At 41.0% G+C, this 15,437-nt stretch overlaps 1 protein-coding gene across 5 annotated transcripts; it reads left to right on the top strand.

The window, feature by feature from the left end:
• The first annotated feature begins 1,441 nt into the window (after positions 1–1,441).
• Positions 1,442–14,540, top strand: LOC115149334 (E3 ubiquitin-protein ligase Praja-2). 5 transcript variants are annotated; one of them, XM_029692117.1, is made up of 9 exons: positions 1,442–1,524; positions 6,368–6,562; positions 6,997–8,032; positions 8,383–8,544; positions 9,353–9,538; positions 11,205–11,316; positions 12,579–12,693; positions 13,746–13,861; positions 13,999–14,540. In XM_029692117.1, the coding sequence occupies exons 2-9, from the start codon at positions 6,370–6,372 to the stop codon at positions 14,122–14,124; spliced, it is 2,046 nt and encodes a 681-aa protein (XP_029547977.1). In that variant the 5' UTR covers positions 1,442–1,524; positions 6,368–6,369; the 3' UTR covers positions 14,125–14,540. The 5 variants fall into 5 exon arrangements, with proteins under 5 accessions (XP_029547977.1, XP_029547981.1, XP_029547980.1 ...); XM_029692121.1 differs by lacking the exon at positions 1,442–1,524 and adding an exon at positions 6,731–6,764 and having other exon boundaries at positions 6,444–6,562; XM_029692120.1 differs by lacking the exon at positions 1,442–1,524 and adding an exon at positions 6,731–6,768 and having other exon boundaries at positions 6,444–6,562.
• Positions 14,541–15,437: the final 897 nt, after the last annotated feature.

Here is a 15,437-nt window from a genome sequence, read left to right as displayed (position 1 = left end):
ATATTTTATTTATTTATTTTTAATCCCAGCCCTCGTCCCTGCAGGAGGCCTTTGTAAATAAGAATTTGTTCTTAACTGACTTGCCGAGTTAAATAAAGGTGAAGTAATATACATAAAATAAAATAAATACAAATTTTGGGACTTTTGTATTTGGCATTTGATTATTGATTGATATTGTAGGCTACTGCATTTTTTTAGGAAAGTTACTGAAGCATTTCACTGTACCATTTACACCTGTATCCTGTGCACGTGACCTATACACATTGCTTTGAGAATCTATTTTAGTCGCCAACAAAGATGTCCCAGGTGTTTAATAAGTCAAATTGCACAAGCCACACATTTACTATATTTTTTTATTGAGGTGTTCTGCTCTTCTCTCTTATTATAGTAGACGTACGGTTTAAATCCCCTCTATAGGATCGGTGGGTCCCCCGCGGGACGGTTGAGCTAATGTAATGTCATTAGCATGAGGGTGTAAGTAACAAGAACATTTCCCAGGACATAGACATATCTGATGTTGGCAGAAAGCTTAAATTCTTGTTAATCTAACTGTACGGTCCAATTTGCAGTAGCTTTTACAGTAAAATAATACCATGCTATTGTTTGAGGAGAGTGCACAGTTATGAACTTGAACATGTATTAATAAACCAATTAGGCACATTTGGGCAGTCTTGATACAAAATTTTAAACAGAAATACAATTGTTCAGTGGATCAGTCTAAAACTTTGCACATACACTGGTTCCATCTAGTGGCCAAAATCTAAATTGCGCCTGGGCTAGAATAATATTTGTTTTTGTTTTTATGCTCTTTTGCACACCAGTATTTCTACTTGCACATCCTCATCTGCACATGTATCACTCCAGTGTAAATTGCTAAATTGTAATTACTTTGCCACTACTGGCCTATTTATTGCCTTACCTCCTTACTTCATTTGCACACACTACATACATATTTTTCTATTGTGTTATTGACTGTACGTTTGTTTATCCCATGTGTAACTCTGTTTTGTTGTTTTTGTCGCACTGCTTTGCTTTATCTATGCCAGGTTGCAGTTGTAAATGAAAATTTGTTCTCAACTGGCCTACCTGGTTAAATAAAGGTGAAATAAAAAAATAAAAAAATACATAATGGCCTTTCTCTTGCATTTCAAAGAGAATGGTACAAAAACAATGCAAAAAGCACGTTTTTTTCTTTGTATTATCTTTCACCAGATCTAACGTGTTATATTATCCTACATTAATTTCACATTTCCACAGACTTCAAAGTGTTCCCTTTCAAATGTTATCAAGAATATGCATATCTCTGTTTCAGGTCCTGAGCTACAGGCAGTTAGATTTGGGTATATGTCATTTCAGGCGAAAATTGAAATAAATGGGGCGGATCCCTAAGAGGGTTTATCGATTGGCAGTGCAGTCTTGGCAACTGATTGGACAAATCCTGTCATGACACTGGGTTTGCCGATGACGTTAGTTTACTGTTTTTTTTCCTCGCAGTTTTGGACGGAGAGAAAGCCTGGGGGACAGGTAATACAGAGATCACTTTGAATAATGGATGTCGATATAGGTTAAAAGAAACAAGAAATATTGGGACCGGTAATGTTTGATTAATAACAAGTGGACCGTTTTGTCCCTTGGCGTTTGGAAATTGCAAGCTAACTGGATGAGGAAGAAGCGCTTTTGACAAGCTAGCCAGCATAACACGATACCGTTAGCTAGCTAACGTTAGGCCAAGGCCAAGTGATTTTTCGTGTACTAAACACGAATCTTATTTTCGGAAAATACACCCTAATAATCTGTCAACTAGCAGCCACATAACCAGCTGGCCAGATTGACTACTGTTATCGTAAACTATAGCTATTTGTCTTGGGAATTTATCTAGCTAGCGAATGACGTCAGTAAAACAACTTTGCAACCAAGCTAGCTAGACAACAATGGCAAGCCGGTTTCAATAATTATGTAGCTAGCTACGCTATTGATTATTCCGTTTCATTGCTGTCTAGTTTGCTTAAATGTAACAAAGTGTTTGTTTGCTATTAGCTCGCTATAAAGCCAGCTTGAAAAATAATTGTATCAACTAAATTGGTGTCATTTACAGTCTTGTGACATGCAGGAGACCAGGTTCGAACTAAGTCAGTCACCAAGAGGTCATGGCTAGAAGGGATCTAGTTCTTGTCAAATTAACGTCAGACTTGACGTTTTGTATCAGGTTAGGCTAATTAACGCAGCAGTTTAGGATAATTCACGTAGCAGGTTGGGATAAATAAACCGTCACAAGAGCAAGATTAAATAGGGAGTGGAAAGGCTATCAGTAGAAGAGCTATAACAGGGCATTTCAACTATATTGTTATGGGGGCCTTCTAACGCAGCCTGTGATCATCATAGAGGGGAACATAAGGCACGCCAATGCGCCAGAGAGTCTTCGCTTTCAAGAATGGTGTCATAATAGCTGGGTTCAAATGCTAGAGCCAAATTCATTGGAAGGAAATAAATTAAACATGCCACATTGGCATCAGAAACGGCCAGAAGTTTGTTTACCACAGTGAGTGTTTGATTCTCTGTTCTCCAGGATGTTGTCTCTGGTTTTGAATCTACATTTTATGAGCTGAATTTTAAAACTGAATATGAATGCATCTGAGATGTTTATATATGAAACTTTGATCATTTCAAGTTTATCAGTTGTAAACTTGATACAGACGATGAATGCAATATCTACCATATTGAAATCGAATATATCAATATTGAACGGATTGAATTTTAAAATGGAATGCAATATTTATTCAATTCAGTTTAAAATCATGGAATGAAAGTTACATTTCTGAATTCCATGGTTCAATTTGTGCATTACAAATGAAAAAATATTCAATTCAATATCCTAATACAAATTTAAAAAATATGGAATTCAAATGCAATTTTTGTTGGCACTGAAATCGCTTCATATAGGCCTAAAATTATCCCAACAAATTAAACTGTTAGTACTGAATTTGGTAGTATAATACCTTCTCCCCTTTCCTTTCATGTCAATTTTGGTCACATCTGTAGCTAGTTTAACAATTGTTTTAGCAAGTCCATGAATGTTTACTTTGCTTTCAAGTCATGTTAATCCTATTTGTTGTTTTGCTTTTATTTGCTAACTTTTCCAAACAGTTTTTAAGTGTAAAGAAGGCCTCCACAACTGTTATAGTTTGCAGCAGTGTTTCTCGTATCTGGATCAAAGCTAAAAAAAAAAAAAAAAGCAGTTATTCTCACACTAACTCTTTTTAGACAGTAGGTCTATTTTGACAATATGGATTATGTCTAGATTCTGAATGTTTCTAATTTATTTATTCAACATAAATAAATATGAATCTCAAAAGTACCCTATTTGTGACAATATACTCTTCAAACACATCAAATTTCCAGAGTGAGCTCTCTGGCACTTTTAATGATATGACCCATTTTATACATAGAAATGAGGTCATTAACCAATCACAGCCCTCCTTTAGGATTAAACATTAAACAAATTACCAGCAGAGGGAGTCCCCTTTGAATCCATTTTCCCATTCATTAGAAGTGAGCCCACTGGAAATCAGATGTACTTGTAGAGTATATTGTTCCAAACAATGTCTTCAAATGAACAAAATCAAAAAGGATACTTTTGAGATGTTTTATTTAACTAGGCAAGTCAGTTAAGAACAAACTCTTATTTACAATGACTGACTACACCGGCCAAACTCGGATGACGCTGGGCCAATTGTGCACCGCCCTAGGGGACTCCCAATTACTGCCGGTTGTGATACAACCTGGATATTAACATTCATATTTTTTATGTTGAATGAATAAATATAATGTGAAATTATATTTCAGAATTTTGACATACTCCATATGTTAGAGCACACTATAAATATTATGTCACCAAGATGTTGTCTGCATCATGTACAGTTCACAGATGATAGGGTAAGTATTCAGGCCTCTTGACTTTTTCCATGTTTTGTAATGTTACAGCCTTGCTCTAAAATTGATTAAGTTGTTTTTCCTCCTCATCAATCTACAAACACTACCCTATAATGACAAAGCAAAAACAGGTTTTTAGACATTTTTGCAAATGTGTACTTTTTTTCTGAAATCACATTTACATAAGTATTCAGACCCTTTACTCAGTAATTTCTTGAAGCACCTTTGGCAGCGATTACAGCCTTAGCGTCATACCCAAGATGACTTATCAGCTTGGCACACCTGTATTTGGGGAGTTTCTCCCATTCTTCTCTGCAGATCCTCTCAAGCTCCGTCAGGTTGGATGGGGAGCGTCGCTGCACAGCTATTTTCAGGTCTCTCCAGAGATGTTCGATCAGGTTCAAGTCCGGGCTCTGGCTGAACCACTCAAGGACATTCTGAGACTCCCTGTGGCTCAGTTGGTAGAGCATGGTGTTTGCAATGGTGTTTGCAACGCCAGGGTTGTGGGTTCGATTCCCACGGGGGGCCAGTACGAGAAAAAAAAAAATGTATGAAATGAATTGAAATGTATGCATTCACTACTGTAAGTCGCTCTGGATAAGAGCGTCTGCTAAATGACTAAAATGTAATGTAAATGTTGTCCCGAAGCCACTCCTGCGTTGTCTTGGCTGTGTGCCTAGTGGCGTTGTCCTGTTGGAAGGTGAACCTTTGCTTCAGTCTGAGGTCCTGAGCTCTCTGGATAAGGTTTTCATCAAGGATGTATCTGTACATGTTTGAAACTTGGAAACATGAACACACTAGCTAGCTCCATTCGAACAACTGACTGGAGAAATAAGCCTGCAGCAGACGTGATACCCACTGTCATTGAAACGCCTGCACAACAAACTGCCGACACAGGCTGTGAACAAGCGGTTCGGTGGCATTCTCTTTACTCTGTCGCCACCATGTTCGACGCTATGTACAAGGACCGCTACTTCGATGCAGACAAGAAACAGGGTTTACGTGAAATGTTACATACACAGCTGGACAAGATGGAAATGGACACATTGACAGTGCGCACTGAGGAAGAGAGGCCATGGACAGACAGCTGAAACGTCACTGCTTGACATGTATGATGAAATCCTGGTTGAGAATGAAACGACTGAACAAATGAACAATGAAACAGCACAGCAAGTAAGTGAAAGAAATAGGTTTTGATTATGTTTTACTGGTAATGGGGACATACGTAAATGCCAACAAGAACTTTTTGATCTCTGTGTGTGTGTAACCTTTAACTAGGGAAGTCCGTTAAGAACAAATTCTTATTTACAATGTCGGCCTACCCCGGCCAAACGCAGACGACGCTGGGCCAATTGTGAGCCGCCGCCCTATGGGACTCCCAATCACGGCCGGATGTGATACAGCCTGGATTCGAACCAGGGACTGTAGTGAAGCCTCTTGCACTGAGATGCAGTGCCTTAGACCTCTGTGTCCGTGTGTGTCTTAACTATTTAACTGTACTAGAATGCTTAAAAGGACGCTAAAATTTTAAATATCGGTATCAGGTTTTTTGGCAAGGAAAATATCGGTGCATCACTACTGTCAGAGTGACCATTGGGCACTTGGTCACTTCCTTGACCAAGGCCCTTTTCCCCCGATTGCTCAGTTTGGCCGGGTGGCCAGCTCTAGGAAGAGTCTTGGTGGTTCCAAACTTCTTCCATTTAAGAATGATGGAGGCCACTGTGTTCTTCAATGCTGCAGAAATGTTTTGGTACCCTTCCCCAGATCTGTGCCTCCTGTCTTGGAGCTCTACCGACAATTCCTTTGACCTCATGGCTTGGTTTTTGCTCTGACATGCACTGTCAACTATGGGACCTTTTATATAGATAGGTGTGTGCCTTTCCAAATCATGTCCAATCAATTGAATTTACCACAGGTGGACTCCAATCAAGTTGTAGAAACATCTCAAGGATGATCAATGGAAACAGGATGCACCTGAGCTCAATTTTGAGTCTCAGAGCAAAGGGTCTGAATATTTATGTAAATATGGTATTTCTGTTTATTTTCACTTTGTCATTATGTGGTATTGTGTGAAGATTGAAGGGGGGGATAAAATATTTGCTCAATTTTCGAATAAGGCTGTAACATAACAATGTGAGAAAAGGGAAGGGTTGTTAATACTTAGCGACTGTACTCTAGGGCTGAAGTCACTTTCATCAGGATCTAAAAAAAAAAATGTTTGCAATGCAAATGTAGAAAGCATTTCAAACATTCTTCCTTTCAATTAAGTTTCTATGTGAGAATTGCCAGAACAATCTGAGATACCAAAAATATTTGAGCTTTGCTGGCATGGAATCACCCAGTAGGTCTACTTTCAGGTTCGATTAAACCATCAGTCACTCTTTGCAACTTTTAATTTGGCGCCTTGTGTTTCAATGTTGTTATTTTCTCTCTGTAGTGATGGGTCAGGAAGCTGGCAAGCCAGCCTGGCCCAAACCACCTGGTGGACATCAGACAATCACAGGAAGGCGTTACGGCAGGAGGCATGCGTACGTTAGCTTCCGTCCAACCTCTGCCAAGCACAGGAACCCAGCCAGCGTGGAGGATTGGCCCGATACGGAAATGGACGGTGTCCGTAGAGCGCATTCCATATGTACGTTCACGGTGCAATAGATAATTGCGACTAAGTCCCATTTGCAGTGTATTGAATAGCTGAGGGACAAGCTTGTAGGCTATTTGAGTCAGGCCTATATTTCTACATGATATCAAGGTCAACAAATCAATTAAAGTTATGTTTATTATTTCTTTGACATCATGGCAGACCACTAAGCAACTCCTGTAGTGAGCAGCAGCATGTGAGTAAGTGCTGCACCCACTGCACCAGGGCAGGTTTGGATCCATTTATCCTGTGACATGGAATTCAGTGTGAGCAGCTAAGCCTATAAACCCCAATCTGCTCCATAAATGGTGGCTGGCTGGAGCTGCTGCATGCTATGTCAGTATTTAGCAAGTATGATAGTTGTGTATTGGCAAGTCATGGTAATAGTAGATGTTTTAGCTGGAACTAAATGCCTTTCTCCTTTCTAGCTTCAAAAGGAAACATCTCCTCGATGCTTCACGCCATCTTTCCTGTCTCATCGAATTCGGTTCACCCAGAGGTGAAAATCAAATCTGGCAAAGATCCTCCCCACAAGAAACAGTCAACTTCTAGGCAGTCATCGGAAGCCCACTCCATCCACTACAAAAAGAGTGACCAACCTGTAGCCTCAGACCAGGACCAAAATGGTGGCTCGAAGAAAAGTGCAGAAGCTAGTGCATGGCCTATCCCCGAGGACGAGGACAGCAACCCTTCTAATTCCAGCATATTGAGCATTGTAAATATTGATGCTTACGAGCCGGACAGTAGTGGCGGCGAGGAGGAGGGGGGACAGGGTTCCGACACGTCTCACGGTCTCCAGAAAAGACTGGATGACATGATCTTCGAGCTGGGTAAAGAGTTTGACTATCTCAGCGGTTTGCACTCGTATTTGTACACACAATCTAGTGAAGGGACGACAGACTGTTCCCTCAGAGACACTGAGTCAGTGAAAGATTCTAGAACAGATCCTAGATCAGATTCTAACACAGAAGAAATCCCTCCTGAGTGGAATATATCAGAACACAACAGAACAGATCACCTGGAAATCAGCACTGAGTTCCGAACACCAGAGGACCTAGCAACTGTTGGCCCCAAAGGTCCTGCTGAGCTGGGGAACGACGACCAGAGGGGGACCCAGTCAGAGATGGTGGTTAGGCCCAAAATTCGTAAGCAGACTAGTGAAACACACCTGGAGAAGTGGAAGAGTTCTCATGGCGAGGAGGCACACTGTGGCTCAGCCAAACAGGCCAGCAAGACCAAGTGTGTGTCCGCACCGCCATTCTTCCTGACACAAACGGAAAGGCCAAACCAGGAGTTTCTCTTTGATTACCCTCAGACTGATTCATATGGGATTAGCCCTATCAAGAGGAGGGGTGAATATGGAGAAGCTTGTAGCAAAATGATTTCTGATGATGAAAAGGACATCTGGGAAGAACTGGAGGACTTCAATGAGACGGGTGTTCCTTTCATGAAGGCTGAGGAAAGGTTTAATATACCTTTATATTGTCATTTTTACATATCACCCTTTTATTGCTCTTAGATTGTAGTAAATAGTACAAAACCATGTGTGTATATATTAGTGTGTGTGTGACACTATCAGGATGACTATCAGGACAACAGATGGCTTCATGTTCAAACTTTGACAGAAATCGGATTTCTGTGAAGTTTGAACACGAAGCTGTCTGTTGTCCTGATAGTGTCAACTGAGGATTGAGGAAACGGAGGTTGCTAACGAAGCTCTTGTGTTTTTACTGCTGAGACCTCTCTGCTAAGCAGATTAGGTGGGGGTGCTTACTAGGTGGACTGACGCATGTGTGTGTTGTGTGTGTCTGCAGCTCGGAGTGCAGCGAGGGGGAGTGGTCAGCCTTGTGGACGTCGGACTCTGGCCTGGAGAAGGAGCGTGGCTCCAGTCAGGAGAGCTGGGTGACGCTGCCCGGCCTGGACGAACTGCACAGCAGCAGTCTTGAGGACGTTCCCGAGCTCAGCCTACCCCCTGAGTAAGTACCAAAATACTGGCCTTATACGGGTCACTCCTGATAACTGCAACATAATACAGCCTTATACGGTCACTTATGATAAATGCTACCAATGGCTTGGGTTTGGCCTAAATGCATGTACTAATCTAGAGTAATACAGATATGAGTAGTTAAATGGGGAAGTATTGAAATTAGAACTAGGGGACCAGTGCATTTAACTGTATGTATATCTAATGTATACTATATATTCTATAGTGTATAATGTCATTGGTAAGCACAGCCAACCCTCAGACAGACACCACCATGTGTTAATGCTGTGATGTGGAACCAAGGTGTGGGCTGGAATAACGATTAAGTGCCACAGCAGCACAGTCTCCAAGCAAGGTCTTAAATTAATAAATGAAATCAGTTGAGGTAGACTGAATCATTCCCATGGATAATGACTTGATGATTAACTAGCTAAGATATGCAAACTACTGTACATGTATATCATTTGATCAAATCAAATGTTATTGGTTGCATGCACATATTTAGCAGATGTTATTGCGGGTGTAGCGAAATGCTTGTTCTTAACTCCAGGAGTGCAGTAATATCTAACAATTCACAACAATACACAGAAATAAATACCTGTCTGCATAGCCTACATTTCCAGTGCATACTATTTTTGATTCTCTTTTGCAAGGTGAAAAGTTGGTCATGTCCATTTGGGGCACAAAATGTAAATGATTGTTTCTTATTGGACAAGTCTCTCCCTGTTTGTCAGTTTTCTTCAGTCTGCCCAATGAAATCAACGTGTGTGTGTGTGTGTGTGTGTGTGCGCGCACTGCAGGGAGCCGACCCCTCTGGAGGAGGGAGAGATACCGTGGTTGATGTACAACGAGGAGACGGGCAGCAGTAGTGACGAAGACCCAGATGGCATGAGTCACTTTGTCCACCCAGGCCTCTTCATCCTGGATGGGAACAACAACCTGGAGGATGACTCCAGCTTGAGCGAGGACCTGGACGCTGAGTGGAGGTGGGGAACAATTTGGAGTTACCTCTTGGGGCTAGGGGGCAGTATTTTCACGGCCGGATGAAAAACGTATCCAATTTGAACAGGCCCAGAAACTAGAATATGCATATTATTTGGATAGAAAACACTCTGAAGTTTCTAAAACTGTTTGAATGGTGCCTGTGAGTATAACAGAACTCATATGGCAGGCAAAAACCTGAGAAAAAGTCAAGCAGGAAGTTGAAAATCTGAGGGTGTAGTTTTTTCAAGTGATTGCCTTGATTGTATACAGTGACTTAGGGTTCATTTTGCACTTCCTAAAGCTTCCACTAGATGTCAGCAGTCTTTAGAACGGTGTTTGAAGATTCTATGGTGAATTTGATGGTAATTACAGCACAAGAAAGTAGGTGTCCCATTATAAGGCATGGGCTCAGTTACACGCAATGACTTGGGAGCGAGCTGAGTTTATATTCACTGCTAAAGAGAACGGATAGGTCCGGTTGGAATTTTATTCAAGATTTATGATAAAAGCAACCTAAAGATTGATTCTATACATCGTTTTACATGTTTCTACAAACTGTAGTATAACTTTTTTGACTTTTCGTCTGGACTAAGTAAGCATGCGCGTTGTGGATTTGGATAGTGAACCTAACTCGGAACAAAATTGATTATTTGGACATATATATGAACTTTATCGAACATTTATTGTGGAGCTGGGGTTCCTGGGAGTGCCTTCTGATGAAGATAATCAAAGGTAAGTGAATATTTATAATGTCATTTCTTAGTTTTATTGACTCCAAGATGGCGGGTTTCTGTTTGCTTGTTATTGGTGTCTTCTGGGCTGTACTCAGATTATTGCAAATTGTGCTTTCGCCGTGAACCTTTTTTTTAATCTGACAAAGCGATTACATTTACGAGAAGTGTATCTATAATTCTGTGCATAATACTTCTATATTGATCAAACATTTTGATGAGTATTTCTGTAATATGTGTGCTCATTGTGCTGATTCACCGGAGGGTTTGGAGGGAAAACATTACTCAACATTACACGCCAATGTAAAATGCTGTTTTTGGATATAAATATGAACTTTATCGAACAAAACATACATGTATTGTGTAACATAATGTCCTAGGAGTGTCATCTGATGAAGATCGTCAAAGGTTAGTGCATCATTTAGCTGTGTTTTGGGTTTTTGTGATGCATCTAGTTGCTTGGGAAATGGCTGTGATTATTTTTGTCTATGTACTCTCCTAACATAATCTAATTTTATGCTTTCGCCGTAAAGCCTTTTTGAAATCGGACAATGTGGTTGGATTTACGAGAAGTTTATCTTTAAAATTGTGTAAAATAGTTGATTGTTTGAGAAAATGGAATTATGAGATTTTAGCTGTTTTGAATTTGGCGCTCTGATTTTCCACTGGCTGTTGTCTCAATCAATCCCGTTAACGGGATAAGAACAGGAAGGGGTCCCATAGAGGTTAACTCCAAATTGTGAGAGATGGATATATATATAATTCATGATTTTGTGATCATTTTCTGGAGGTGTGTAGAATGTTTGACGTTTTACTCCTGTAATGTACTTTGACGCGTTGACATTTGCAACGTGGTAGATGTATGCAGGGCCAGGAGGTTTCCTGACCAGGAATAACGTTATATGAAAAATATAATAATTTTTTTGCTTCATCTTAGGTTGCTAGATGACTTTGGAGAGGGCTTTGGGATGGCCCAGGCTATTTCCTATGTGGATCCTCAGCTCCTCACATACATGGCTCTTGAAGAGCGTCTGGCCCAAGCTATGGAGGTAAGGCTAAAACCCTAGACTCTTACTATGACACGAGTCACTCTAATCAAGTCCACATGACACATAAGTGCAGACAGAAAGGTCTTAGGATCATATTTGTTCACCACCATTCCATCTCTAAACGTTTTGCTTCAAGTGTGCTTTTCAAGATTGTGCCATCCTATGTTGACACATTAAGCTCGCTAAAATTCACAGACCACAGGCTGTGAGAATTGGCAACAACTCCTCCTCAGCCCTCTGCTGCACTCCCTGTTCACCTATGACTGCGTGAACTTTGCCCCTCACCAACTCATGTTTGCTGACGACACCACGGTTGTAGGCCTGATAACCAACAACGATGAGTCAGCCTGTAGGGAGGTGGTAAGTGAACTGGCATTATGGCGTCATGAGAACACCCTCTCCCTCAACGTCAGGAAAAACAAAATCATTTATTGATGACTTAAGGAAACAGAGGGCGTCCACATCGGCGTCCACATCAATGGAACTGTAGTAGAGATATACACGTTTTAAATTCCTCGGCGTCCACATCACAAGGACTTGTCATGGACCAACAACAGCGTCTCTACTTCCTAAGGTGTTCCTTTCCAAATACTACCGCTGCACCATCCTGACCGGTTGCATCATTGCCTGGTACAGGAATTGCTCCATCCACGACCGCAAGGAAGACTGCCCAATACATGCCCAATACATGGATGGGTGGGACCATGCTCCCACCCCTCCAGGACATCTACTCGAAACGGTGGCTGAGGAAAGCACACAGCACGAAGGACCCCACACACCCCAGCCATGAGCTGTTCACTCCTTTACCGTCGGGCAGACGGTATCGGAGCATGAGGCCTGATACCAATGGGCTCAAAAACTGTTTCTATCTACAAGCCATGTGACTGCTGAACACATGAACTGGACTCACCACCTGCTCTGATTCTCCCCACCTTAGCACACATCACAACTGCTGCTACCAGAGTATTATACTGCTCGTGTAAATATTGTACTATAAATTGTGCCTTCCTGTATAATACTTATGCTATAATATACTTTATTTTTCTTATTGTTGTTGCATTGTCCAGAAGGAACCTGCAAGTGAGCATTTCGTTGGACGATGCATATCCCATACATACGACTACTAACTTGTTGCTGTCTTGTGCAACACGAAGACCCATTCTTAACAATGTTTACCTACCTACACTTTAATTACATTGAACGCATCCATGTAAATACCTAGGGACATTGGCACCTGATGTTTTTGTTGTTGTGGTTCACAGGCAGCTCTAGCCCACCTGGAGTCCCTGGCCATTGATGTGGAGCAGGCCCACCCTCCGGCTACAGAACAGATTATAGAGTGTCTGCCTCAGATCACCATATTGGAGGACCCCACTGGTAAGTTCACATTGCTAGAAGACCACAGTGGTAGGACCAAAAAGACTAGCCCTTCCCTCTGCTTCCTTTGAATTGGCTGTGTGCAATTTCCCATTTTAGCATTGGCAACAAGAGACTCAGTCATTCTGGGTGTAAGAAGTGAAATAGTGCTAAATGTGCAATACCTTCAAGGATTCCATCCATGTCATAATTCACAATGCTCTTTGAAAAAGATCAAGCAAACCATATTTCCAGTGGTGGAAGGAGTAAGATTAGTTATTTTAATGTTGACATGCGCTAACAAGTGTAAATGGCCTAGCTAATGCAGTGGTTAATACCAACATGGAGTGCCTTTTGTATCAGGATCAAAAGACATGTAATTAGTGGGACTGTCCACTGTAAATCCCCACCCTCAGTCTTGCGCTCATTTTTACTATTAGCTAGCTGGACCAGCAATCCAGTCCAGACTGACAGTGAAAGAAACCAGCTGCTAATATATAGACTCTAACATATAGACGCAGAGCACTGTGCTCATTAGTCTGTATGAAATGGATAATAAAGACTTCAGCAGGCTGTTTGTCTCAACACATCGATGCATTTCATATGGAAATATTCTGCTGTTACTGATCCAATGTTGATTAAGGCGATGTGGTGTCAAGATAAGAAATAACTCGCCGTGCGTAAAGCAATGCATTATATGAATGATGGGCAACTAATGTAAATGTGAGGGGCAAGAGAAAATGAACGCACCGGTGTCTCGTCAAATTTGACACGCCGTGTGTCCCCAGGAATAAATTGCGGTAAGCAGGTGTCGAGATGGCCGCCATTTGTCATGCCATGTCGGAACGAGCGGTTCCATCTGTGTGCTTGTGGATCGAGTGAATGGAGCCTGATGGAGTGTAAACGTGTGGGGCTGTGAATACAGAACAGAGTGGATGAGGCCGGGGCTGCAGAACATGAAGTGACAAATGGCCCAACGCCACTCTCGGACACTTATGATTAGTTCTTCTTGTGCGCCTCTCTTTATCCTCGTCTTTCTCTCCCTCGCCTTTCTCTTTCCTTTCTCTCTCTAGGTCAGGAACATTGCTGTGCCATCTGCTGCGGTGAGTACGTCAAAGACGAGATTGCAACCCAGCTGCCGTGCCACCACATGTTCCACAAGATCTGTGTGACTCTCTGGCTCCAAAAGGTATGTGTGACTGACTGAGGGCCTCTGTGTGGAGAATAACTTTAGCCTATATTCAGTCTAGCTCCTGGTCTGTGTCAATATATTTTGAGTGATGATATGGAAATGTTTATACTGACTGTTATATCTTTTCTCTGTAGTCTGGGACTTGCCCTGTCTGTCGTCACATACTGTCGCCTGTTGTCACGGAGACCACTGCTAACACCTCGTTTGTGTCGGATCAGGACATCCCACCGTCCAATCACAGCGCAGCCGGAATGCGGTGAATCCACTGGTTACCAATCAACAGCCAGAAAAGAGGCCTGTAACGCTTCAATGAAAAATAGTTATTACTTTTTCTTTCATTGTCGCTCTCTGCAATGTAACTCTATGAATGAGATTGTTGAATTAGTTCTGCACATGTAAACAAGTTCAAGATCTATGTCCGAGAGACAGTTCAGGCTTATTTTCTGAGAAAATATTATCTGTATAATGTCAAGTCTTTGTTACGAATGTATGTTTTAATGAAGGATATGAAATTAGGAAATTGCAATTTTTGTTTATCCTAGATTTTCATTAAAGCATTTCAGATTTTACTTGCATTTTTTTAATACAGATGAAAGCATTGCTATTGTACCTCACATTGTACTAATTTCAAAATCATTTTGGTTCTCGTGTTTAATAAAGGCTGTAGTGTGGGTAAGTCTTGAACTATCAAAACCAATAACTTCCTTACGAAGAGTTTGTATACATCCACTGTAGAAGCCATTCAGAGTTGTTTATACAAGAGATTTAGCACACCACCTTTATTTCTCACAATGTAAGCGGATCATCAAATATTTGTATTCTGAATAAGGATTTCAAAGATAATGGTGTTCATTAATTTCTCCACCTTCCCAAATCAGAAATAACGTGATCTGTTGAATTCAAAGAGCCAAAAATGTTTATTGCAAGTACAGTATAAACAATGACAGGACATGATTGTGAAAGCTAACAAGGGGGCATACAGGTGTGTAATAGCAAACAAATGTAAGGACATTTTTCAATTACAACCACACTAGCTACAGTAATTCTTACTACATAATATGGGCTAACTATAACAATGTGATACTAATTCAAATCCAGTGCATTGTTCACTTGTTACTTTAGATATGGTGTTTATTCATAGGGAAGCATATTGGGCTAAACACAACAGTACCAGTAGTGTCTTTTTAACATGGTCAAAAGTGCAATCAAAACAAGGTCTGTTGTGGCAAATATCCCAGCTCTTTAAATTAGTCTGACACACATCAAAAAACAATATGCTTTAGGAAAAGAGCTCAGTAATGCACATACAGTGCATTTGGAAAGTATTCAGACCCCTTGACTTTTCCCACGTTTTGTTTCGTTACAGCTTTTTAAATGTAAAAAAAAAAATCCTAATCAATCTACACACAATACCCCATAATGACAAGTCAAAAACAGGTTTTTAGAAATATTTGCAAATTTATAAACTTTACATAAGTGTTCAGTAATTTGTTGAAGCACCTTTAGCAGCGACTAGTCTTGGGTGTCGCGACAAGCTTGGCACACCTGTATTTGGGGAGTTTCTCCCATTCTT

This window comes from Salmo trutta, chromosome 15 (genome assembly GCF_901001165.1).
Source record: "Salmo trutta chromosome 15, fSalTru1.1, whole genome shotgun sequence".
NCBI classification, from domain to species: Eukaryota; Metazoa; Chordata; class Actinopteri; order Salmoniformes; family Salmonidae; genus Salmo; species Salmo trutta.
Note: the sequence above shows the minus strand (reverse complement) of the source record. Positions and strands in the feature narration are given on the sequence as shown.

Coding starts and splice junctions, on each gene's coding strand:
- LOC115149334 (XM_029692117.1), top strand. CDS start 6,370: ATGGGTCAGGAAGCTGGCAAGCCAGCCTGGCCCAAACCACCTGGTGGA. Junction 12,694..13,745: donor CATATTGGAGGACCCCACTG/GTAAGTTCACAT, acceptor TTCTCTCTCTAG/GTCAGGAACATTGCTGTGCC. Junction 13,862..13,998: donor TGACTCTCTGGCTCCAAAAG/GTATGTGTGACT, acceptor TTTTCTCTGTAG/TCTGGGACTTGCCCTGTCTG.